This window comes from Serinus canaria, chromosome 24 (genome assembly GCF_022539315.1).
Source record: "Serinus canaria isolate serCan28SL12 chromosome 24, serCan2020, whole genome shotgun sequence".
Classification (NCBI taxonomy): Eukaryota; Metazoa; Chordata; class Aves; order Passeriformes; family Fringillidae; genus Serinus; species Serinus canaria.
The window spans coordinates 5,717,303-5,742,324 of NC_066337.1; the positions used below are offsets into that span (position 1 = coordinate 5,717,303).

The 25,022-nt window shown below is 48.1% G+C and overlaps 1 protein-coding gene across 2 annotated transcripts; it reads right to left on the minus strand.

The window, feature by feature from the left end:
- Positions 1 to 312: 312 nt before the first annotated feature.
- Positions 313 to 25,022, minus strand: POU2AF1 (POU class 2 homeobox associating factor 1). 2 transcript variants are annotated; one of them, XM_050983653.1, is made up of 12 exons: positions 24,893 to 25,022; positions 16,417 to 16,544; positions 15,261 to 15,303; positions 14,912 to 15,183; positions 13,656 to 13,927; positions 10,299 to 10,404; positions 8,665 to 8,811; positions 6,647 to 6,698; positions 5,624 to 5,790; positions 4,524 to 4,640; positions 1,293 to 1,457; positions 313 to 1,099 (listed from the first exon to the last, which is right to left on the minus strand). In XM_050983653.1, exons 1-12 carry the CDS (start codon positions 24,906 to 24,908, stop codon positions 1,028 to 1,030), a joined length of 1,557 nt encoding a protein of 518 aa, XP_050839610.1. In that variant the 5' UTR covers positions 24,909 to 25,022; the 3' UTR covers positions 313 to 1,027. The 2 variants fall into 2 exon arrangements, with proteins under 2 accessions (XP_050839610.1, XP_009096278.1); XM_009098030.4 differs by lacking the exons at positions 313 to 1,099; positions 1,293 to 1,457; positions 4,524 to 4,640; ... (2 more) ...; positions 8,665 to 8,811; positions 10,299 to 10,404 and having other exon boundaries at positions 11,816 to 13,927.

The window sequence follows — 25,022 nt, forward strand, 5'->3', positions numbered from 1 at the left end:
AGCAATCCACAAATCATTGCACAGAAAGGCCCAAAAGAATCTGCCAGACCCCTGCCAGGTGGGAAAGGGAGCAGGGGAGCACTCCTGGCACACACCCACACGAGTTTGGTGCCCTAAAAGCTCTTGGAAACCCAGAGGGATTCTCTGTCTCCCATCCAGGTGAGGTGAGCTCCCACCTGAGGGGCTTCCAGAGCTGTTCTGTGTCACCAGAGCTGGGACTTGGGTGGGATGGGATGGGATTTGGATGGGATTTGGATTGGATTGGATTGGATGGGATGGGATTTGGATTGGATTGGATGGGATGGGATTTGGATGGGATGGGATTTGGATTGCATTGCATTGGAAGTCTCCCCTCAGCAGCCACACAAACCCTCCCCGTGTCCTTGTTCTCACAGCAGCTATTTCCTCCCCTGGGCTGGCCATGGGGAGCTGCTCCAGAGCCTTCCCAGAGTGCTGAGAATGGGAATTCCAGCTTGCAGGACCCTCCTGTGGGGCTCTGCCTTTGGATGTCCATCCCCTGGGGTGAAATCCAGCCAGGGCTGTCTCCAGTTCTCCATCCAGGCTTTCCCCCCTCAGGATCCTGCATTCCCAGGGGAGCAGGGGCAGTGGGAGCTGCTCATCCCAGAGGCTGCAGCATTTCCAGCAGTCCCAGTGCACAGGCCCAGTTTGGGGTGTCTCAGAGCAGCATTGCTCAACCTTTTACAGCCAAACTGTCACCTTGTGCTCTGTCAGCCCCAAGGGTTTCAAAGCTTGGCTGTGCTTTGACTCACTCAGAATATTTACTTATTTATGCAGCAGCTCCTTGGTTTGCTCACCTCCTTGCTGGAGATTTATTCTCATTTTCTGTTACCAAAATTGAGTTTTCAACCCTTTGAAGGCTCTGCTGTCTGGTGTGCTGCTGGTGGCCACAGGTTGAGGAACACTCCCAGCCCAGCCTGCAGGAGCAGGGATGTGCTGCAGAACACCCTCACAGCTTTTATAGGAGGCACAAGCCAGAGTTGAAGCTGTTCCATAAATTGCAGATAAATCAGGATCTGGCACTTCTGTGGCAGGAGTTGAATGCAGGTGTGACTTTCCCTCTCTTCAGCAAATTCCTGACCTGCCAAAAAATGTGGAATTTCAGGAAGCACCATCTGAGCCAAACCCCTCACACACATGATTATTTACGTGTACATGTGCAACTAAATAAACACCCAAATACATCAGGAACAGTTTTATGTTCACAAACACAAACCCACCCCCCCTGGAGCGTGCAGGTGAGTTAGGGGAGAGCAGCAGTGTGGATCCCATACCTGCTCCCCAGCTTTGCCAGCAGGGGCCATGTGGATTGGCTGGTCATTGTCCAAATTCCTGATGCTGGGGTCTGCCCCGTGCTCCAGGAGCAGCTGGATGATTTCCTTCTGGTTCTTGTCCCCAGGCAAAGCAGCTGCCATGTGCAGGGCTGTGTTGCCATGGGCCTAAAGCAGGGAGAAGGGCTAAAAAAAGGAGTCAAAAACCCAGATAATCTCCCTGGTGAGCTTTGCCATCTCCCCACATCTCTCAAAAGGGAGATGTGAAATGAGAGAAGAATCCTCATGGGATTTGTCATCTGAGGGAAGATCTCTGCTCTGTTTCTTCCAGGCAGGAGGTTTGTGGATTCAGAAATTTGTTCTTTGCCAGAGCACCACAAACTGGGGGGGCTTTGATCCTTTGGGTGTAGGTAATTAATAGCCCTGAAGCAGGAACATTCCCTGACTGCTGAAATTCCCCCTAAATCATACCCTGGTTGTTCTGAAATACCCCTTAAAACTGCTCTGAAACCACCCCCTAAATCACAGCCTCATGAGTGATTGCTCTGAAATCCCCCCTTTAAAACTGCTCTGAAATCACCCCCTAAATCACAGCCTCATGTGTGATTGCACTGAAACCCCTAAACTGCTTGAAATCACCCCTAAATCACAGCCTCATGTGTGATTGCACTGAAACCCCCTAAACTGCCTGAAATCACCCCTAAATCACAGCCTCATGTGTGATTGCACTGAAACCCCCCTAAAACTGCTCTGAAATCACCCCTAAAATCACAGCCTCATGTGTGATTGCTCTGAAATCACCCCCTAAAACTGCTCTGAAATCACCCCTAAAATCACAGCCTCATGTGTGATTGCTCTGAAATCACCCCCTAAAACTGCTCTGAAATCACCCCCTAAATGCCACCCTCATGGAAACAGAACCTGGGAGTTACTGGAAAAAGAGAAGGCTGTGACAGGCATGGAAATATTTCACAGGGAAGCATTAAATGGTAGCAATATAACATTGGATTACAGACACCAAACTCATCCCCCTGCTGCCCCCCACACAAAGCTCCACAGCACCAGCCCCATCCCTGCTCCACACATTCCCCCTTTCCCAAAACCTCCAAGTGCCAGGAAGATTCCAGTTCCCGAGGTCAGGCATGGCACAGGAGGGACAGAGCTGGCTGTGAAGCCAGGCATGGATGGAGGGGCTGCAGAAGCTCTGGTGCCACCAGACCATGAAGAAATCTGTGCCCTGTCTGGTCAGGTATGACTGGTAACGGTTGTGAATGAGAAAAAGCTGATAAACAAAAGCACAAGGTGAGGTATTTTTAGTCTGTAAGAGTCTCATTGAGGCAGCTGCTTGGGTTTGGGGTTTTTTTTCCTCTCAGAAACAATCATGGGTTTGCCATGGCATTGGAATGGTGGGGCACAAACTGCAGCCTGTGTTAATATTCCAGTTGTTCAAATGGGAAATGAAAAATGTGATTTTCAGCTCCTGTTAACCACTGAGACATCAGGGAGAACTGAAATGGAAAATAAATTTGCAGCATTTTAGCAGTTTTCCTCAGACAAGAATGTTTTACAAGCCCTGAACAAGCAGATCCTTGTCAGGTTTATTATCCCAGAAAATCAAGGGGTGGTTACAAGGCCTTTACAGGATTTCTTGTTAAAATGGAAAGTTCTGCATTTGAGAGATTCCAAATCCAGGCATGGGCTAAGATAATGAGGCAACCTGACAAGGCCTGACCTTGAAGCCTCAGGCTGACTCTGGTAGGTCTCATGTGAGACAAAGTGGGCTCCAGGAATCCTCCAGATGAAAAACACCTCCAAGGCTTCAATATTCTCCTCACTGTGAAAATGCCATGGAGACAGACTTGGAGTGAGACAAGCACAAGCAGTGGGTGTGCCAGGGGAACCTAAACATGGCAGTTTCCTTGGCTTCTCCATGCTTTGAAGAGCTAAAAATCCAGGATATCTCCCCGCCCCAGACTGCTCAGCAACAAGACTGAAGGCTCTGAGTGATCCTATCACAGGAGGAAGCTCTCCAGGATTGTGATCAAGAGACAACATCACTGCCCTGGACAGGCTCTCACCTGCCTGAGGGTCTCTGGAGATACAGAAGGAATGCAGTGAAAAGCCCTGCACTGGACAGAAAAACACCAGCTCGGTGCCATTACCCACAAACACAGCCCCAAACAGGTTTTCTCCAGAAATCTGGAGGGGTAAATAAAGCAGAGCTGCCCTTTGTCAGCCTCAGTGAGCAATGGATTGACAGAGGAATTCAGTTCCTTCCTGAGGGACACAAACTCTGGGGAGCACAAGCAAGGCTGAGACTGCAGGTGCTGCAATGAAACAGAGACCCCCAGGTTTGTCCCCCTCCTCAAAGGAGAGGGACAGAGGGGAAGCAGCCAGAATCACCCCTGTCCCTGCTGAGAGGGACAGCCTGTCCCAAAATGAAACAGGGACCACCAGCCTTGTCCCCCTCCTCAAAGGAGAGGGACAGAGGGGAAGCAGCCAGAATCACCCCTGTCCCTGCCTGTCCCAAAAAGAAATAGGGACCCCCAGCCTTGTCCCACTCCTCAAAGGAGAGGGACAGAGGGGAAGCAGCCAGAATCACCCCTCAGCCCTGCTAAGGATTAGCCCAAAACTCTGCCTGCTGGGCAGTGGTGGCTCAGCTGAGGCTCCCAGGAATGTCAGGATTTTTGTCTGGGAGGAGGGAGGAGCTGAGATGATCAGTGCTGGGGATCTGCTCCCAGGTGAGCACTGGGGAGGTTTCCAGCTTGCTTTACCCAACCTAGGGATGGCTGTGCCAGCAAATCTGCAAATAAGGTTTCAGGCAGAAAGAATCCTCATGTCCCTTGACAGAAGCAGGGACTTTGTCCTTCCTGAGGTGCCACATCTGGCAGCAGAGATGGGTTGACACCTGGCTGCCCTGAGGTGCCACCTCTCCGTGTCATGCTGCTGTCAAATCAAACCTTGCATCACTGCAGGGCTGTTTGCTCAATCCTCAGCCTAACCTAAAGTTCATGTTCCTCCTCAAGCAACCACTTCCCCTGTCCTTCCTCCTCCCTGCTTATCTCCTCATCCTCTCCTCTCCTGCTTTTCATCCCAGAGTTCAAGCCAGGTGCTGTTTTCCTGTGAGCTGCCTGTTTACTGGAAAATGCAGTTTGGGGTTGAGCAGAAGTTCAGATTAACAACTCCTGCCCTTTCCCTCTGTAAAAAAAAAGCCCAGTTGTTGATAAAAATCACCTTGTTGTTGACAAAATCCTTGCACTTGAAAGCGTTCAGCTCCAGGAAGTACCTGAGCAGGGAGACGTTCCCATCCTGCACGGTGTAATGAAGAACTGTCTTGTTGCTTTTCACATCCTATTTCAAAACAGAGAAAAAGAATATAAAAAACCCAAACCAAATAAGAAATGTTCAGCAGGACAAGCTGGGGAGATGCCTTAAAGCCATCAGAGGAAACCCAGCCAGCTCTGCAGCTGATGGGGAGCATCTGTCACCCACATGTTCCATGAAAAATCCTTTCCTTGGGATTTGTCCCTCCTGAGGAGCTGAGAGGGCTCAGGAACAAACTGCAAACAATTCTTCTCTGCTGCTGTGGGTGCAGCAGGTGGGGCTGGGATTGGTCTCTGGGGTTGTTTCTGATCAATGGCCAATCCCAGCCCAGCTGTCCAGACTGGCTGGGGCACAGACAAACCTTTGTCATTCATTCCTTTGCTATTCTCAGCCAGCCTTCTGCTGGAACCCTTCCTTCTGCTCTTTTAGTGTAGTTTTAATACAATAGATATCATAAAATAATAAATCAAACTTTCTGAACATGGAGTGACCTTTCTCCTCTCTTCCCTCATCCTGGGACCCCAGTGAACACTGCATCAAGGATCTCCCTCCTCCAGGGACCCTCGGAGTGTCCAGTGTCTGCTTCAGGAACCCAAAAGGCAGCACCTCTTGGATCACAGTTTTTTCTTGACTTAGTGGTGGGGTAATTGAGAGGTGTTTTAAAAACTTTGATTTGATTTTTATTCTTATGAGAAGGGTGAGATAACCCAGATGTTACAATGTATGTTATTACAATTAGAAGGTAACTATTTTAATTGTAACTAGAAGTTAACTTACATGTTACAATTTATGTTATTACAATTAGAAGTTAATTATTTTAATTATAATATTCTATTATAATAGTGACAATAATCACGTAACAAGCACCTAACCCTGCCAGCAGTCCCTTGGAAGGAGAACAGGCCTGGCCCTCATGCCAGCAGCTCATTCCTTCTCCAATGCTGTGTTTTTGCAGGAGAACTGGGGGAGAATTCCCAGACAAGCCCAGGGATAACTGAGCCCCTCCTCACCCGGCTGTAGATGGAGGCTCCGGTCTGCACCAGGAGATGGATGCAGGATTCCAGCTCCCTGCTCTGCTGCTGCAGCTCCCTGTGCTGCTCCTCTGGCCCTGCCTGGCTGCCCTGCTCCCTCAGCAGGGCGTTGTGGGCCAGGACAGCACAGTGCAGAGGGGTATGGCCTGGAAAAGCAGCGTGGGATGGAGGTGAGGACAGTGCCAGGAAAACACTGATGTGCAGAGAGGGGGCAGGGCTGGCACAGAAAGCATTCATCCCATCATTCATCCCACCGTTCATCCCACCGTTCATCCCACCGTTCATCCCACCGTTCATCCCACCGTTCATTCCACCATTCATTCCACCATTCATTCCACCATTCATTCAATAATTTATCCAATCATTCATTCCATCATTCATTCCACCATTCATTCAATAATTTGTCCAATAATTTGTCCAATAATTTATCCAATAATTTATCTAATCATTCATTCCACCATTCATTCCATCATTCAATTTGCCAATTTCCAATAATTATCCATCATTAATTCCATCATTAATTCCATCATTAATTCCATCATTAATTCCATCATTAATTCCATCATTAATTCCATCATTAATTCCATCATTAATTCCATCATTAATTCAATAATTTATCCAATAATTCATTCCACCATTCATTCAATAATTTGTCCAATAATTTATCCAATAATTCATTCCACCATTCATTCAATAATTTATCCAACCATTCATTGCAAATCTGTGCAGGTGTTGTCGAGGCCCAAACCCTTCTCAGGTTTCTTCTCTGCCTCTCTGGACACTTTTTGGGGCATTCCAGCACGTTTCTAGCTCCCATTGAATCCCCCCAGGGCCATCAGCTCCTTTGACTTTTGTGGCATTTGGGTGCACAGACAGATCTCTCTCTCCCCCAGGAATTTTCTGAGCCTGCTCTGGTCTCCCAGCACAGCCCCAAAGCCCAACGAGCACCAGGCAATGAAATACCCAATTCAGGTTTTCTCACCACTTCTACAAAGGTTTTACCTTCAAAATCCTTCATTTCCAGGTTCAGAGGGAAACCCAGTGACAGGATAACCTGGAGGCAACAGGGAAATGCAGAATTTTAGTTCTGCAGAACACTGGGCAACCCCAAATCAGCCAAAACCAACAAAACGTGAAACCAAACACCATCAGATAATGAGAATTTAATTACAAACCAAACCATTATTTGCCACTGGATTCCAGTGCTGTGAATGCTCCCAAGGTGATCACATTCCCTGGTTTCCTAACTCCCACCTAATTTTCCTTTCAGTTCTCAGTTCAGGACAGCCAAATTCAGTCTCTGCCCCAGCTCAGGAGTGCCAGACTCCTCACTGCCACCCTGGGTCAGGCAGAGCCACCAGTGACCCCAGGACCTGCTGATTCTGAGTGATCCTTGACAAGGAAATGTAAAAATCTCTCCTTGACAGGTGTAGCCAAGGTTTATGGCCCAAAGGTTTGCCAGCGCTGACAGTTCTCAGGCTGGAGTGATTTGCTTTTTGTTTTCAGTGTGCAGCAGTGTGAGAAGTTAAAGCCCCAGCTTGTGGCAATGAGGCCACGGAAACAGCAGGAATTGTGATCTGGAGATGAGAATTTCTTGGATTTGGCAGAGAATCAAAGCTTTAAAACTCTTTACTATAAGAAAATGATAGATTTAACACGATGGAGTTAAGTAACTCCTTGTCTATGTGATTACAGATAATTTATTTATTTCTTTTGATTAAATAAAGCAAGTTGTTCACATCAGTGGCTGAGAATTTTTGCAGTGACTCATCTTTGTCAAACCAGACAAGGCTCAGGACAGAATCCTCCCACTGAAAGATCCCCCAGAACGGTTAGGGCTCGACTTATCATCTTCTAACAAAAATAAAATATCTCCAGATCAAATATTGACACCTAGCACTGAGGTGCTTATTAGAGATTAGATAGTTAATCCATTAGGGAAAAAACCCAATCAAATAAACAAACAAACCATGAAGCCTTTCCTGGCTCTGACCACAGCCAGGAGCGAGTCTCTGCCCGCTGTCCCTTTTCATGTCAAGGCAAAAAAAAACCAACAAAGAAACCCACAAAAGAAAAGCCAAACAAAGGAACCTTGCAATCCACAGCACGAGGCACTCTGAGAGGCTTTGTTGGCATCATCTGGATGAAACCCTTTTTTCCTACTTAAGGAAACACCTGTTTTCCAGAGAACTGGCTGTGTTACACATTAACTGCCTGCCCCGGGCTCAGCCTGGGCACAGCCAACGAATGCTGGACCCGGTGCCAGCACCACAGGCACCCCCTGGCACCTGACCCCTGTCCCCTGGCACCTCAGCCCTGTCCCCTGCCCTCGGGGAGCTCAGCAGAGCCACCAAACTCTGCCTGTGCTCAGCCCTGGCATGGCTCAAGGCAGGATTTTTTAAATTAATTTCATTTTCTAGACACTTCATCCCTGTTATGTTATTATTCCTCAGCAATTCAAACCACCCAGCTTCCCCTACCTGGAGAATGATTATATTATTATATTATATTATATTATATTATATTATATTATATTATATTATATTATATTATATTATATTATATTATATTATTCATCAGCAATTCAAACCACCTAGCTTCCCCTACCTGGAGAATTACATATATATTGTATATAGACTTTATATTATATTTTCATCAGCAATTCAAGCCACCCAGCTCCTCCTACCTGGAGAAAATTATATTATATTATATTATATTATATTATATTATATTATATTATATTATATTATATTATATTATATTATATTATATTATATTATATTATATTATATTATATTATATTATATTATATTATATTATATTATATTATTCCTCAGCAATTCAGACTACCCAGCCCCCTTACTTGGAGAATTACATATATATTATATATACACTTTATATTATTTTATTCCTCAGCAATTCAAACCACCCAGCCCCCCTACCTGGAGAAGTACATATATATTATATATACAATTTATATTATATTATTCCTCAGCAGCTGAAGCCACCATCCCCCCTACCTGGAGGACGTGGCTGTAGCCGTAGGTGGCAGCCAGGTGCGCGGCTGACTGCCCCTTGTTGTCCACAGCATTGACATCTGCTCCCGCCTGGATGAGGTCGTGGACGATGGCAGCCTGCCTGGCGGTGACAGCCACCAGCAGGGGAGTCTGCAACAGCAGCACAGACAGCGGTGAGAGCTCAGGCTGCCTCCAGAGCCTGCCAGGGACACCTTGGAGGGGCTGCCTGGAACAGAGGCTGGACAAGATCACCAGAATAAAATGGGTTTTTGGTGAAGCCCCTCAAAAGGTGCAGCCTGGGCAGTCAAAGCCTCCCTGAGGCTACAGCCAAGGTGGCCACGAGTTTTTCAGACATTTATAAGCTTGGTCACATCAGGGGTTAATCCTCCAATTACAGCTGTAGGTAATGAAGTAATTTACACTCAATTTGCTCCCCCCACCTCACTTTTGTTATACTTTTTAGGGCTGAGACAGTGAAGTGTCCTTGAGTTCCAACCCTGGAGAGGAATTATTTTGTCTGACTAAAATGTGAGAACAGAAGCTGACAGGCTATGGAGCTTTAGAGTTACACACTGAAGAATTGCAGGATTATAAATATGAAAGATATAAAAGCTAAAATCTGAAAGCAGCTGCTGGTGTAAAACAAGGAGTGGAGAAAGTGCTGGCTGAAATCCCAAGGGCTGTGGTGCCAGGAATGAGCACGGCTCACAGGATGCTTTGGAATCCCACTTGAGATGGGGATTTCCAGCTCTTGCTCGACTCCCTCTGCTGTTCCTCAGCCCTTAAATTTGACAGCATTTTTGAAATTGCCTCAGGTACAGCACAAGTCGGTTGGCTGCAAACCCTTCAGCCTGGGGGACTGATGCCAACACACAAATATTTCACTGGACCAGGGTTTTCTCACATCACCCATGGGCTGAAAAAGGAATGGGCTCATTCTCACCCCACCTGTTTTATGACCATGCCACCGAATTTTCCAATCCTGCCACCAAATTTACCAATCCTGGCACTGAACTTTCCAATCCTGGCACAGAACTTTCCAATCGTGCCCCCAAATTTTCCAATCCTGGCACTGAATTTTCCAATCCTGGCACTGAACTTTCCAATCCCACCTCCCAATTTTCCAATCCTGGCACTGAACTTTCCAATCCTGGCACTGAATTTTCCAATCCCACCTCCCAATTTTCCAATCCTGGCACCGAACTTTCCAATCCTGGCACTGAACTTTCCAATCCTGGCACTGAACTTTCCAATCCTGGCACTGAACTTTCCAATCCCGCCTCCCAACTTTCCAATCCTGGCACTGAACTTTCCAATCCTGGCACTGAATTTTCCAATCCTGGCACTGAATTTTCCAATCCTGGCACGAACTTTCCAATCCCGCCACTGAATTTTCCAATCCTGGCACCGAATTTTCCAATCCTGCCCCTGAATTTTCCAATCCTGGCACCAAATTTTCCAACCCTGCCCCCGAGTGAGGCCCATCAGTGCCAAGCCTTCCTTGCAGCAGGAAGCAGAGGGGCAGAGCTGGATTTTGGGGGTACCTTGCTGTCTGTCATGCCAAGGCTGCTCCCATCCCAAAGCCTGCTGTCTGCAGCAGAAAGTGCCCCCTTTTTTCCCTTTTTTTCCCTTTTTACCTTTCCTCTGTGCTCCTTGGCATCGAGTCTCCTCAGGGCTCTCAGGCGCTCTGCGGCTGCCAGCGTGTGCGCCCGCAGGCCTTTAGCTGCATAAATATGCAGAATTCTAAGACAGCAAATAAACAAAGACACCCATCACTGATGGACCACAGACCACGCTGGGAGCAAACACTTTCACAGGGTAGCACTGCCACTTTTCGGGGTTTTACACCCAGGGTTTCACAAATCCTTGCCATGAGCCCCAAAAATTCCCATTTTCACGGGAAGGGCTTTGCACCTCCAGCAGCTGCAGAGTCCAGGAGCCCTCAGTGCTCCTGAGCTTTGCCTGCTGCCTCCTTCCCACTCCAGCACCTTCTCGCAGCTGAGATTCACCACTGGGAGCTGTCAAAGCCCTCCACCATTCCCAGCTTGGGGAATTGGGTGTATAAATCCCTTTTTGGGGTGATACAGCCCTGGGTGTGTGGGTGACACATCACCATCAGGGGTAACAACCTCTCCCTAATTGAGGCATTTGTAATAAATCAACCCTTTAAATTCCTTAATTGATGCATTTGTAATAAATCAACCTCTTAAATTCCTTAATTGATGCATGTGTAATATATCAATCTACTAAATTCCCTAATTGATACATTTGTAATATATCAACCTGTTAAACTCTCTATTGATATATTTGTAGTATATCAACCTGTTAAACTCTCTATTGATATATTTGTAATAAATCAACCTCTTAAATTCCCTAATTGATGCATTTGTAATAAATCAACCCCTTAAATTCCCTAATTGATGTATTTGTAATATAACAACCTGTTAAACTCTCTATTGATGTATTTGTAATATATCAACCTGTTAAACTCTAATTTCTATCAAAACTCCTGGTGAAAGGAGTTTTATTTATTTATTTATTTATTATTTATTTACTGTCCTTCTATTTTGCACCAGACAAAGAGTTGGCCCAGTCCAGGGAGTGGCCAGTGGCCCTTAGTGATGGGGAGAACACTTCTCTGCTTCACTTGGGTCAGCTGGCTCTGGCTGGAGCCACTCCCATTCCCCCAGCTCCTCCCTGAAGGAAATTCCGACCCCCTAAAGCAGGAGGAGCCCACCCCACACACAGTCACACCAGACAGAAATATTTGCTGCTTTTCAGGCAGAAGGTGGTGGGCAGTGGTTTCTCTCCTCGGGTAGTTTCTCTCCAGAGCCACCCTCACGATCTCAGGAAGTGGAAATACAATTTTCTGGCTAATCTGATTTTCAGTCAAGCTCAGCATTAGCTGTGGCTGCACACCCACACATCCCCAAGGGTGCCAGGAGAGGATAAAAGTGATTGAAGCTGAGCTGCAGGAGCAGGACTGCTGCAGGAAATGCCTCCAGGCCACAGCTGGATCAAGGAATTCCTTCTGTGTAAAATCAGCACAAACTCTGACAGCTAATCTCTGGTTCTAGCCTGTACATATATTATTGGACTAATTGATTGCTAAACCAACGCTTGTGGATAGGAAATAAAACACTCTAGGCAGAGCAAAGTTACTGTAGATCTTTATTGAAAAAAAAAAAATTAAATTGTCTTTTTTTTCTAACCAGAACAACCCAGAAAGAAATGATGAAACAGTTTCATCTTTGTTTTATGTCCACACACAGAATTGACATACACTGGAGTGAAAGGAATTGAAAAGCAATGAGAGCAACGACAGGCTTGATCCACAACTGCTTTATCCCAGTTTTACCTAGGGAATATCTCTGAATTTCATAAAACTGGAGGAAGCAGTGGTGAATTAAGCTCCTTTGAATGAATTTCTTTGCTGGGTTTTTCTGCAAATAAAAGCCACTAATTTCAGTGCAAACCTCAACTGCTGCTCTTTTCCAACACCTTTATGATCACTCACATGATCTAGGGCTCGTGTCTTCCACGTTGGTCAATGGTCAATAAAAAAATACTCTTGGAAAGTCTTTAAGACTTTCAGCCTGGGTTTTCAAACCTCACTCAGGCATGAACTCTAAGGCCACCTGAAATATTGCCTGGGTGGCAGCTGGACTCCAGGTAATAAAGAGCACAAGAAATAATTTTGCAGTTAGTCTTGCAAATCATAAAACCATCCAGCAATCCTGGGCTTTAGAAAGCAGAAAAACCCAGAGAAATTGTGTTCACCAGCCAAGAGCCTCTTGTTTGCCAGGAATAAACAGGGTTCAAAGGGGATGTATCTCCTGAAATAAATCAATGTATTTGCCTGTGCCGGCACCCCTGAGCCTCAACCAAAATATTGGCACTCACATCAGAGGGAAAAGTGAAGCTACTCATTCTCCAGGGAAGGGAATCAGCGAGCCATAAAGGAATCATCTGCACCTCTGGGCCTGGGGAGCTTCCCAAGGAGAGGTCACTGAGGTTCCCTGGCTCAGCACATCGCACCCAAAGCTACAGAAAAGCAAAAACATTGGCAGACAACAGCAATGCCATGGAGCCCTTGTTGGGCTGCAGTCCAGGTTTGGAAGGTCCTGTCTTGTCAAGGATCCCCTGATTTGGGCCATGAATTCAGTCCTGACTCAGACAAAGCTCCAGAGACTTCACAGGGACAGGATCTGCCACTGGCAGCGTTCCCAGGCAGCCACCAAATCAGCCCCACAGCTCCAATCTGGGTATTCCAGAGCCCCACAGCCTCTGCAGCTGGAAGAACACGACCCCAAGGCTCTGCAGGGCTGGGCCCAGGGGCAGCCAAGGGGCAGAGAGCTTCCAGGTACAGCTTGGTGTGAATTCCTGCTCTGCAAACAGGCACCTCTGACTGCTCTGGCCTTTAGCTCAGCTTTGTGTTCACACTGCTGCACCTGCCTGCACCAGCAGAACACAGCTTCATGTTTTCCTGATTTCCAAAGGAATAGTAAAATTTAGGAGAGAAAAATGCAAATTTAGGCCCAACCCAATGTTTTCTAAATCTGCTGAGCTCCTCCCTGCACAGCTCAAAGACACACAAACAATGCATTTACACAAAAGCAACCCTACTGAATTGGGTTTGCCAATATTTAGAGACTCTTGTGCCCTCACCAAACGCTACAGCTGGCCGTGGCTACACTGCAATCTGTCATTTTGAGGCCATTGGGGTGAAAATCACCTTGTGCTGGTGCTGAGCACAAGTGTGCAGCATCCAAACCTGCCTGGGACAGGCAGCAGGAGCTGGAACAGCAGAGGAACCTCGTGCTGGGCACCAGGACAAAGCCAATTTCCCTCACCCCACAAATCACAGCCCGCTAAAACCCCCACCCCACCCTGCCTGCCTCGAACCCCACGGAGCTGCTGGGGGGAGCAGCTGAGGAGCAGGCAGAGGTGCCACCTAAAGCCCTTCAACAGAGAGAGCATGGCTCAACACGTACGTGTCATTGTCCTCATCCTCCAGCAGCAGCTTCTCCACGGGCAGGGCGCCGATGGCTCGCCGGGCATCCTCCAGCTCCTGCGGGGCTGGCTCGGGCATGGAGATGGGCACGGGCACCAGCTGGGGCCCGGGGAAGGAGGAGGAGGCTGCAGGGTACTGCAGGCTGGAGGCTGGCAGGGCAGGCAGGGGCTGTGCCCACGGGAAGTAGGGCAGGGGCGGCTGCTGCTCCGTCACCTCCAGCGGTGGCACCGCGGCCGGGGCGCTGCTGCGGGGCTGGGGAGGGCACAGAAACACAGCAAAGGGAGACAGGCAGGGTGAGACTCACTGCTGGGGGAGATGGAACAGCAGAGCCTGAGCAATGTCAGTGCCTGGCAGAGGGTTCTGAGAGCATGGAACCCATGGGTGAGATGGAAATGGAAGCAGCTCTGAGACCCCTCAGTCACTGCACAGCTGGAAACAATGGCAGGGCTGGCTGGAGGGAATCCCCTCGGATGGAACAGCACCCTGTGCCTGCAGGCAGCTCCAGGGGCAGAGCAGACCCTGCTGGCCTGGCAGAGGGGCCCAGAGAGGAGTTTGTAGGGTTTAAAATGGAACACAGCATGGTGATGGAATGATCCTTACAGGCTGTGTGTAAATGCTCCAGGATTTGTATCTTGGACTGGATTGGTTGGTGAGAATTGAAATATTCAGCACAGAAGAAGATTTAGGGTATTGTAACCTCACCCTTTTACCCTCTTACCCTCTCATCCTCTCTCTCTCTCATCCTCTTTACCTGAGGTCCATTGGAACAGAGTTCCCTGCTCCCCTCTAAAGGGAACCGCTTCATCTTGTGTCAGCCAAGCAGGTTTGGTCTGGCCTGAGGCCAAATATTTTGCTATCTTTATGTATTTTGACCTTGCTGTTTTATCCTTTAAATTTATTGCCAAGTCATCCTTCCTGTTCACCTGATCAATATCTTTCCTGGAACACTATCAACTTTTTTTTAAATTTATCTTAAACTTGGAAATAAAGAGTGAAAATCCCTGCTCAGTCTGGAAGAGTGAAGAGAGCTGGGAAAAGGTTGTGAATTTTGCCTGATTCCAGTAAAACCACAACTTTTTCCCTGCTCCAACCACATTCCTGTCCTGGAATATATGTGGCACGGATGCAAAGTCACCCAACACAACAGCAATCAAATAAATTAGCCTGACTCCACCCCACAGCCCTTGCTAGAAGGTGAGAATTCACATCATTTCCAGCTTGGTGCTTTTGACTTACTGCAAAATTGGTGATGAGAGGCTGGGAAGTGTAAGTGAGGACAGAGGAGGGTCCCACCAGGGTGTAGCTGGGACACACGGGCTGGACGTACATATCTGCTGAGTAGGGACAGCTGCCAGCCTCGTGGGACACGTAGTCAGGGTAAGGGCTCCACTGAGCCAGGGGCTGCAGGGGGGTGCCAGGGGCCTGGGGCACCCACCCAGAGGCCACAGCTCCTTCCTCTGGGCCAGGCAGAGCAGGGGCAGCAGCGTCCATGTCAAGGCAAGGCTGGCCTGGAAAACAGGACAGGATTAAAGCCCAGCTCAGCACAGTCCTCTCTGGAGAGCCCTGGGAGTCAGGGATACCTTACCCATGGGTGAGTAGGAAGGGACTGGCTGATGGGGCAGAACGACCTGGAAGAGAGAAGAAAAACTGAAAATCAGAGGTGAAGCCCATCAGCATTAAATTCAACCCCTCAGAGAAGCACAGGGCAGACCAGGCATCATCAGCTGGTTATCAGTGCCAGGGTCTGAACTCTCCCAGCCCACACCAGGGCCAGAAGAGCTGAACCAACACACCAAACACCCACAATGTCCTCTCAGCTCAAGGGGACCTTAAAGCGTGTTTAAATCTCGTGTAGCAGAGAGAAAAAATAAAAATCAGAGGTGAAGCCCATCAGCATTAAATTCAACCCCCCAGAGAAGCACAGGGCAGACCAGGCATCATCAGCTGGTTATCACTGCCAGCTGAACCAACAGCCAGGACCAAACACCACCCCAAACACCCTCAGCTCAAGGGGACCTTAAAGTGTGTTTAGATTTCCTGCAGCAGAGAGAATTCTCCTCCAGAGAGGAGCCAGCCAAGCTGCAGCCTGCTGGGAGGGCACATCCAGGCTGGACAGAAGCAGCAAGCAGCCAGGGCTGGCTGGGGACAAACAGCCAGGGCTGGCTGGGGACAAGCAGCCAGGGCTGGCTGGGGACAAGCAGCCAGGGATGGCTCCTGGACAAGCAGCCAGGGCTGGCTGGGGACAAGCAGCCAGGGATGGCTGGGGACAAGCAGCCAGGGATGGCTGGGGACAAGCAGCCAGGGCTGGCTGGGGACAAGCAGCCAGGGATGGCTCCTGGACAAGCAGCCAGGGCTGGCTGGGGACAAGCAGCCAGGGATGGCTGGGGACAAGCAGCCAGGGATGGCTGGGGACAAGCAGCCAGGGATGGCTCCTGGACAAGCAGCCAGGGATGGCTGGGGACAAGCAGCCAGGGATGGCTCCTGGACAAGCTGCCTCCCTCCCCAGCAATCAGGTCCTGCCAAGTGAAAGCATTTCCCTTCCAGGGAGCGGTGGAAGGTGCTCAGCTCACTGAGAGCAGCCCAGGTGAGGAGATCTCAGTGCCCTTTCAGGTAGCCCCAGGCTGCAGGGCCTTCAGAAAGCTCCAGCAAGGTAAAGGTTTCTTCCATTGGCACAGCAGTGCTGGGGCTGGGCAAGCTCTGAGCTCCTGAGGCAGGATTTTCCCTCCTGGGTGTTTCCCTACCGTTGTAGCTGCAGTTGCACTGGAATTCTGGACGTTCCCCCTTTTCCTCTTCAGCAGCTCCTTCACTGGCTCCTTCACTCGGACGCCTTGGTAGGGGCGAGGCTGTGGCTGCTGCTCTGGGGCAGAAGCTGAGGGGGAAAAAAAAGGAATTAAAGATGTAGGTAATGTTTATTTTCCTCTCAGGGACCCCAAATCCCCACGGCAGCCTGGGGGCTGTGCCTGAACACATTTATTTTCTTCTTCCTTTCCTTTGTGTCCCTGGGTGCCTCTGACCTGCAGAGCAGCTTCACACACTGCCAAAAGGAAAATCAGACCAAATACACCCCAAGGTGACACACCAGAATTGTTGGTCAGGCAGGGACAGGAAAAAGCAGAGATTAGATTTTTAAAAGAATTAGATTGACTGTTTAGGTAGAAGGTATCAAAACAACCCAAATCAGGAAAACATCCTCACTTGAAAAAATATTTAAACTTCATTAATTGGATTAAATTTCTCATTTTGAGATCAGACAGGTGCTGAAATCCCAACTGGACCAGAGTTTTAGTCCAGTTCTGGACAAATGTTGCTCATAGCCTGGCCAGGAAGTTGATGAGCAGGAGACAACACATCCCAGATCTCACACCCAAAAACCTCCCAGCTCCCACCCATAAATTCTGCTCCATTTGGAAGAATGAAGTTTTGAATTTAATTCAGAATTAATTTGAAAAATTAAGTTTACAGCTCCAAAAGGCTCTCCCAAAGCCATGTGAGCAGCACAAGCAGGGGAAGCACATTTCTGCCAGAATTAACAGCCCATATTTTCCTGGGGTGTTGGAGGGAATTGATAGCAGAAGGAAAGCAGGGATATCAGAGGCTGCTGTTTGTAAAGGCACCGATAGCAGAGGTGGCTGCCTGCCCCTTCCCCTGCTCTTTGATGTGCAAATACAGAAATTGATAAGTTTGCCACTTTTAACAACTGGAACTGGCCTTGAGGTGCAGGTGGGTGTCCAGCTCCAATCTGGATTTTTAACTCTTGCTCCAGCCCAGGAGGATTTATTTAGATTCACATCCTACAGGAATGAATCCTTGCACCTCAGATGTCTCTCCCAGCTACTCTGAATTCTGAGCACACTGAGATGTTTCTGTTGCACCTTCCAGGGAGGAGAAAAATGGAGTTCTGAACAAGAGATCACAAATCCACCACAAAAATTACCCAACAGAATAAACCTTTCTGCTCTGAGTTCTTTTCAAAAGTGCTTTTTTCCCTTCAGCTTGGCTCTTCTATTAACTCATTATACATAATTTAATTATGAAATCTTGATTGGCCACTGTGAATCCTTTTAGGACCAGCCAGAACTCCATTTATGCACTGAACGTTGCCTTTGTTATGCACATTAAGGAGATATTTTACTTTTAAACGGTGGTTGAAGCAAAGATGATTTTCCAGCCTTTGCCAGATCTGCCTTTGCTTTCTGTGGACATCTTTTGTGGCTCTTTAAATCAGGTTTCTTGCACTACCCTGGATCCTGTGGCTTTCAAAATGAAATTTTAAAAGAGAATAAAGGTCCTTCAAGTCTCCATACAAACATCCACAAGGGCTTTTAACACCATTCAGGTTTTGCTTTTTCAATTTAGTTGGTATTAATTTATTTGAGTGCAAATAATAAAGAGATCTGGTGTTCTTGGTGCTGCCTGAAAACATCAGCTCCACCAATCTGAGCTCTGCCAGAGCTGCTGGAGTGGCAGAAATGAACATTTTGGGGGTTTCTCATCCCCAGCTCATAAAGGGCCTCCCTGAAGAATTAGGGTGGGGAAGGATGGTGGTTTCTGGCTCCAGGTTTGGGGGATGGGAAAGAAGAAATTTACTGTAAAAGCTGACAAATATACCTATTCAGAGTTTCCGGTGTAAGTAAGCAGAGTAACCAAAAAAGAAAAAAAAAATTAAGAGAAAAAAAATTTTTAAAAACCAAAGTCTGCAGATGATATTTCGGTTCCCCCAAGCTGACCTCCAGAAATAAAAATAATGCGAGCACAGCTGCTTTTCCACTGCTCAGGGGCCTGTGGGGTCTGAGCATCACAGCCAGACCACAGCAAAAGGGCTTTGGGGCTTCAGGGTGCAATTCCTCATCGACACCTGGCCAGTCACAAATATCAGCATTCGGAGGAATAATGACAATTAAAATATCTTTGTGATATAATCTTTGTGATATAATCTTTGTACTCTTCCTCTGTAAAGGAAGAGCCTGGGTTTAGTCATCCTTATTTGAAGGTTTTAACAAACCATGGAGCTGTCTTGGACCAAGTTTCCATTTTATTTTAATTTTAGTCATGAGATGCCAAGTTCCATTCAATAAAATGGAACTAGAGGAGATTGAGGAATAGCAGCAGTGTCCTGGTTGGCTCCTGCAATTCCAGGACCACAGAACACTCACATGCTGGGGGCAGATTTTGATTTTCACCTGCTCTGTGAAGCTGGGGCAGTCTGAGACGTCTCCAGTGGAGGAGGAAGAGAAGGAATCCCAGCCCAAGCCCTCTGCAATGGTTCCCACATTTCACTGGGGCCCATTTCAAAGCTTTGGCCAGGCTGCCCCAGCCCTGCTGTGTGCTCAGCCCCAGGCTCCCTCCATCAATGTTATCACCTGATGTATTTGCTAAAAGTCCACAAAAAGCCTTGAATTCTTGTGGGCAACCTTTAAAAGCTGCTGCTGAACACCAGAGCTGCTGGAAAGGCACCAAATGGCTCAAAACACCAAGTGAGAGCAGCAGGAAGATGCTGGATTCCAGACCACGCTGCAGCTCAGCCTGGAAGCCTCCAAAAAATGTTCCATGGGATCTGCCACATTCAATTTATGCAGGTACAGACTGAATAAATACCTCAAAAATATTGATCTGTGTCACCAAAGGGGTGTCAGGGACAGCCAAAGGTGAGACAGAGACTCCATCATCAGAAGGCACAAAAAGCACTTTATTTGGAAATCTGCAATTCTTACAGAAACCACGGTGCACCACAGACCTGACTGCCCTGTGGGAATCTCCTCTCTCACCATGGGTGGGTATGAACAGCACACTCTGGGGAACCACATCTACAACCAACAGTTACAGAAAGAGAGCTGAGCATTCCTTGGATTCTTTCTCTGAGCTTCCTCACAGCTCCCCAGGAACACCCTGGGAGAAGCAGGGCTCTCTCTGTTCAGAGGATCTGGGACTGGCACAGATCTCAGCAGAAGGCCAGGAGGGAAATCATGCCAAGGCATCACCAAAACCTGAGGCTCTGTTCTCTGCTGCATTTTGGTTCAAGCATTGCAGAAAGGGGAGGGAAGGGAGGCAGAGCAGCTGCTGGAAGGGTGCGGGCAGCGAAGCGCGGCGAGTTCCAGATCACTGAGCCTCCCCCCAGCACTGCCCTCACACTCACACTCACACTCACACTCACACTCACACTCACAGAGGAGCTGCAGCTCCCTCTCAGCCCCCCAGCCAAGCACTGCCCTGTCCCAGCAGGCAGATTTCCCTTGGAAGCCCCCACTGCTCCTGCCCCAGCCCTGCCTGCAGCAGCGTCCTGCTGGGTCGGTGCTGTGACACCCGACATCTCTGCAGAGCTCCATGACATCAAAAAGCTAATTAATGACTTGATTATACTCTATTAAACTCTATTACACCAACAAGAGCTATCATAACTCACTAGAAAACCCGTGGCTCCCGCCCCAGAGTCCTGACACACACGTGGATCGAATTTTGGTCAGTGAATCCAAACCCCCATCACCAAATCCAATCAATCACCTCAGGTAAACAATCCCCAGAACTCATTCCACATCTGTCACCCACATGTGCCATGAAAAATCCTTTCCTTGGGATTTGTCCCTCCTGAGGAGCTGAGAGGGCTCAGGAACAAACTGCAAACAATTCTTCTCTGCTGCTGTGGGTGCAGCAGGTGGGGCTGGGATTGGTCTCTGGGGTTGTTTCTGATCAATGGCCAATCCCAGCCCAGCTGTCCAGACTGGCTGGGGCACAGACAAACCTTTGTCATTCATTCCTTTGCTATTCTCAGCCAGCCTTCTGCTGGAACCCTTCCTTCTGTTCTTTTAGTGTAGTTTTAATGTCATATCTAGCATAAAATAATAAACCAAACCTTCTGAACATGGAGTCACCTTTCCCCTCTCTTCCCTCACCCTGGGACCCCTGTGAACACCACCACACACGTGAGCACAAGCACAGCAGCAGCAAATGAGATAAGAATTGGTCTGATCACTCTTTTCTCTGCTTCTCTCCCAGCCTTTCTCAGGAGAATCCTGAGAAAACGAAATCTCTGTTCAGAGGGCCTGTGACCACCACAGCACTGCTCCCTCTCACAGATTTCTGTGCTCACAACCACCTGATGAAATAATCAATTGGTCAGTGCTAACCCTGCAAACAGTTTTCCCTTGTTTTCCTCCTCTCACCCTCCAGTGTAATAAATAATTGAAAAGAAGCCCAACAGTTTCTCTTGTTTGCAGTAACACCAAAAAGCAATCACTGACTGCAAATGAGAGAGATTTAGATTTCAGTTAGGAAAGCCCTGAGTTAATGGCTTGGATATTGGAGACCAAATCACATTTTTTATCAGACATGGTGAACTTTGGCTAATTAAAAGAAGAAAGAGGCTGCATTTCATGGGCTTGTGTGCTTAGAGTCAAACCAAAACCTTTTTACCTCCAAGCCCATTGCAAGGGAATCAACACTGGTCATGATCCTGTCCTTATTTCCTGGCTAATTAAAGTTTCCCTCAAGAAAACCCCAGGGTGATCTTTATCTTTGTGGTCAGTCCATTCTTCATTTGACAGAAGAATATTTTAGATATTAATGCCCAATATCTTCATCCTCAGGTGTTGGAAGATTTTCCAGGAATCAAAGTGGCCTTGGATTCAGGCAAATCCATTCCCCATGCTGTTCCTGAGGAATGCTTTTGGTAACTTTAAAAAGTCCTTTAAAAATCATTTCCTTCACACCTGAAAGGATCTAAGTGAGTGGAGGGCACTGTGCAGAGTGCTCCTGCACAAGGAAGGGATTGCAGATGAACAAGCAGAGAGTGGATTTCAGATTTTTCCCCTTGGATGGAAACCAAAATCAAGGGGAGACACAAAATGCTGGCTAATCCCCGCTGCTCTGATTATTCTAATTAAAAAAAAAACCTAAAAGCTTTCAAGTGCCAAATGAGAGTTGGATGCTTTGGCCATGCAGTGGTGAGGGCCACTAAAACTTCTCTGTTTCAGAATAAGAGGAGCCCTGGTGCAAAGGGGAAGCTGAGATAGACAGAAAGTGCCTTTAACCTTAAATCTCACCCTCAGCTCCTGATTCCTCCCAGCCCATAATGCTCTTTCCATTTTAGTAATGCAAGCTTTCCATTGAATTGCTGCTGTGGTCATTCGTAGAGTTGGACACCTGCTCTGCCAAGCATGGATGGGCTCAGCTCTGGTGCTATCCCTCTTTCCTGCTGGGTTTGACCAAAATTAGCACTCACAAGGGACAGAACGTCGCAGTTTCACCTCTCAGTCTCATTAGCTGATACTTTCAGGGTGGCTCTGTGCAGCCCCACAGCTGTTGTGGGCAGAAAAGGGTTTTTATCCACTTGAAAAGCGTTTGGGAAGGGATTGGCAGAGGTGGGAATTCACATCTCTCGGTGGGAAAGGGAATCTGAGCAGCTCCATCTCTGCCAGGGACTGCAACGGGAGCTGAGCACCCCAAAAACTCAGACACAGGCAAATTCAGCAGGAGATTCCTGCAGAATTGGAATTGATTAGGCTGGAAAGGAGCTTTGAGATCCCCAAGCCCAGGCTGGTTCCACACTTTGCAGGACAGAAATCATTTGTATGGAAGGAACGTTCGGGTGGGTTTAAAAAATTCACTGCAGAGGTGACAACAAAAGCAAATCAAGAGGGAAAAGCTGGAGCTGCCCTTGAATTCCCCATCCCTGAGGGGCTGCTGGGGCTGCTCCTGTGCAGCAGAATCCTGGGGAGCCCCACCAGTCACTTCTCCAGGGCCGTGGGAGGGGAGGCTTTCGGGCTGAGCCACCCTGGGGAGCTGAGCAGAACCAGGGCCCCAGTCCTGCAGGGGAGTCCCTGTGCCCTGTCCTGGGAACGTCCCCAGCCTGCAGGGCCAGCCTGGCCAGGCTCCCTGCCCAGCAAAGGGACCCAGCTGGACTTGTGGTCCTGCAAAATGACCCTGAGGGAGCAGGAAACCACCCTGAGGTGCCCTGAGAATGGCCTCAGGTGAGGTCACCTGCTGCTGGAGGGAGTTCTTGTGTCCCTCCTGGGATTTCAGAGAATGTTCTCAGCTGGGAAGGACCCTCCAGGGTCACCTGGCACAGACATATTTATGAAAAATCCTTCTGCTAGGATCTTTTTGCCTGAGAAGCTGAGAGGCCCCAGAAATGAAATGCAAGCAATGATGATCTGCTGCTGTGGGATGCAGCAGGTGAATCTTTGATTGGTCTCTGTGGTTGTTTTTAATTAATGGCCAATCCCAGTCTGGCTGGCTGGGACTCTCTGGTCACTCACAAGATTTTATTCTCATTCCATTCTTTCCTTGCCAGCCTTCTGATCAAATCCTTTCTTCTATTCTTTTAGTCTAGTCTTAGCATATAATTTTCTTTTAATATAATCTAGATCATAACAGAATAAATCAGCCTGCTGGAACATGGAGTCAGGATCCTCATCCCTTCCCTTGTCCTGGGACCCTGGAACACAACCACGTTTGGTGACCCCGAGTGAGGAACATTCCCACAGCCAATCCCCCACTCTCAGGTGAGTGGCCCACACAGGGATTGAACCCAAAACCTCGGTGCTGTCAGCCCCAGATGAGTCAAATCTCAGGGTTTCAGTCTGGAAAGTTCCCAGGTCACCTGAGCTGCCTCTGCCTCCATTTCTGTCCCAGAGCAAGGCCAGGGGTGGGGACATCCCTGGGGTCACAGGTGGCCTGAGGCAGGAAACGTGAGCTGCCAGCTGGTCCCACTGCCAGGAAACAGAGGTGACACCTCTGGGGGGGCTCACAGAGCTGCTGGGGACTGCAGCTCCCACTGAGACCGGCGGGACCTGGCACCTGGGAACCCGCCCTGGGCTCAGGGGGCACCCAGGGGTCTCCCCCCCGCCTGCCCTCCAAGCCAGCACCCTGCAGGGGCACGGAAAAGCAGCAGCATCAGTCAGAGTTCCAGCAGTTCCATGCTGGAAAAGGGAATTCTGACAAAACTGCAAGAGGAGGGAGATCCAAGCAAGATTCCAAGATGGAAAAGCAGCAGCATCAATCAGAGTTCCAAGAGTTCCGTGTTAGAAAAGGGAATTCTGACAAAACTGCAAAAGGAGGGAGATCCAAGGATGAAGAAGCTCAGGGGACACTGGCCAGGAGTTGTGTACAAATTATCATCAGGGAACGACTGACACAATTTGACTTGTAATTCCTGCAAGTGTCAAAGGCAAAAAGCAAAATAAAACCACCAATTCAGTTCCCAATTTCCTCCTACCCAAAGCATTGCTTTATCACTGCAGGAATAAAAAAAAACCAGCCCAAATAAACCATTGAGATGGAAGATTAGAATCAGGATTTGGATGTGATCATCTTGTTTTTTCCATGTCCTCTCCTGAAAACTGCTCAAGGTGAAGGGGGAAATACAAATAAAACTTCTCAAATGCACATTCGAGCTTCCAAAATGTTCAGCTGAAAAGAAAGAAGGCAGGAAAAAAACCAGAGGAAACGGATTTCAAAGCCCACAAAGGCACATGGCTGGTTTACTCCACGCAGCACAACAACCTACAAGCTGAGATAAGAGATGAGCAATGCCAGATAAGTCACTGGAAGGGTCTGAGAAATTAATTTTTCCACTCAGGTGTGCTGTGCCACTCTGTGCCACTGGAGCAGCAGGGTGAGAGGCAAAGGGTGGCAGCACAGGTGCCAAAATGAGCATCCCCTGCTGATGACAAGGGAGATATGGTGGTGATAAGAGTGAGAATGAAAACCTTGCAAGAAGCAAACACCTACCTGGAGCAGGATCAGTAAACTACTCCAGCAAAGGTGGGCCCAGAGGAGTGAAATTATCTTGAAAACAAGAAAACTGATTTCCTGTCAAGTCATAACTGTATTGCCCTCAACTGCTTTGTTCCTTATCTTTTTTAATTAGCTGAAAGAAGTACGTATCAAAAATAAAAAAAAAAAGGCACAGAAATAAGATTTCTCACAGGTTTCACTTTTCAAAAGGAAAATTTTCTGCTTCGTAACCACCGCAACCTTTGATAGAATACCTGCATCCTGTTATTGTTTTTATGAATCATAGTCTTCCACTTGGTTCAGAGTGATGAAAGCCAACAAAGCAGCCCTGAGCTCGTGTCCCTGCTGGAAAATGAGCATCACACCTCAGCTCTGGCCTCCCTGGAGCCACTCCTGAGCATCCCCTCCCCTGCCTCTCTGCTGATTTATCCCTCACCACCCTCAGCTGCCACCAGAGGTAGGAGAAGCAAACCAGAGCTCACTTACATTTTTGCCAGTGCATTCTGTGGTGGGATGGAGCTTTTCCCCCTTCCTGGCTGAGGATGGCTCTGCTCTGTGTGTGTGTGTGTGTGTGGCTCCTGGGTGGGGATGTGACAAGTGAGGGTCAGGATGTTTC

Coding starts and splice junctions, on each gene's coding strand:
- POU2AF1 (XM_050983653.1), bottom strand. Junction 13,928..14,911: donor CTCTCATCACCAATTTTGCA/GTAAGTCAAAAG, acceptor TGCCCTCCCCAG/CCCCGCAGCAGCGCCCCGGC. Junction 6,699..8,664: donor GCTACAGCCACGTCCTCCAG/GTAGGGGGGATG, acceptor TGTTGCCTCCAG/GTTATCCTGTCACTGGGTTT.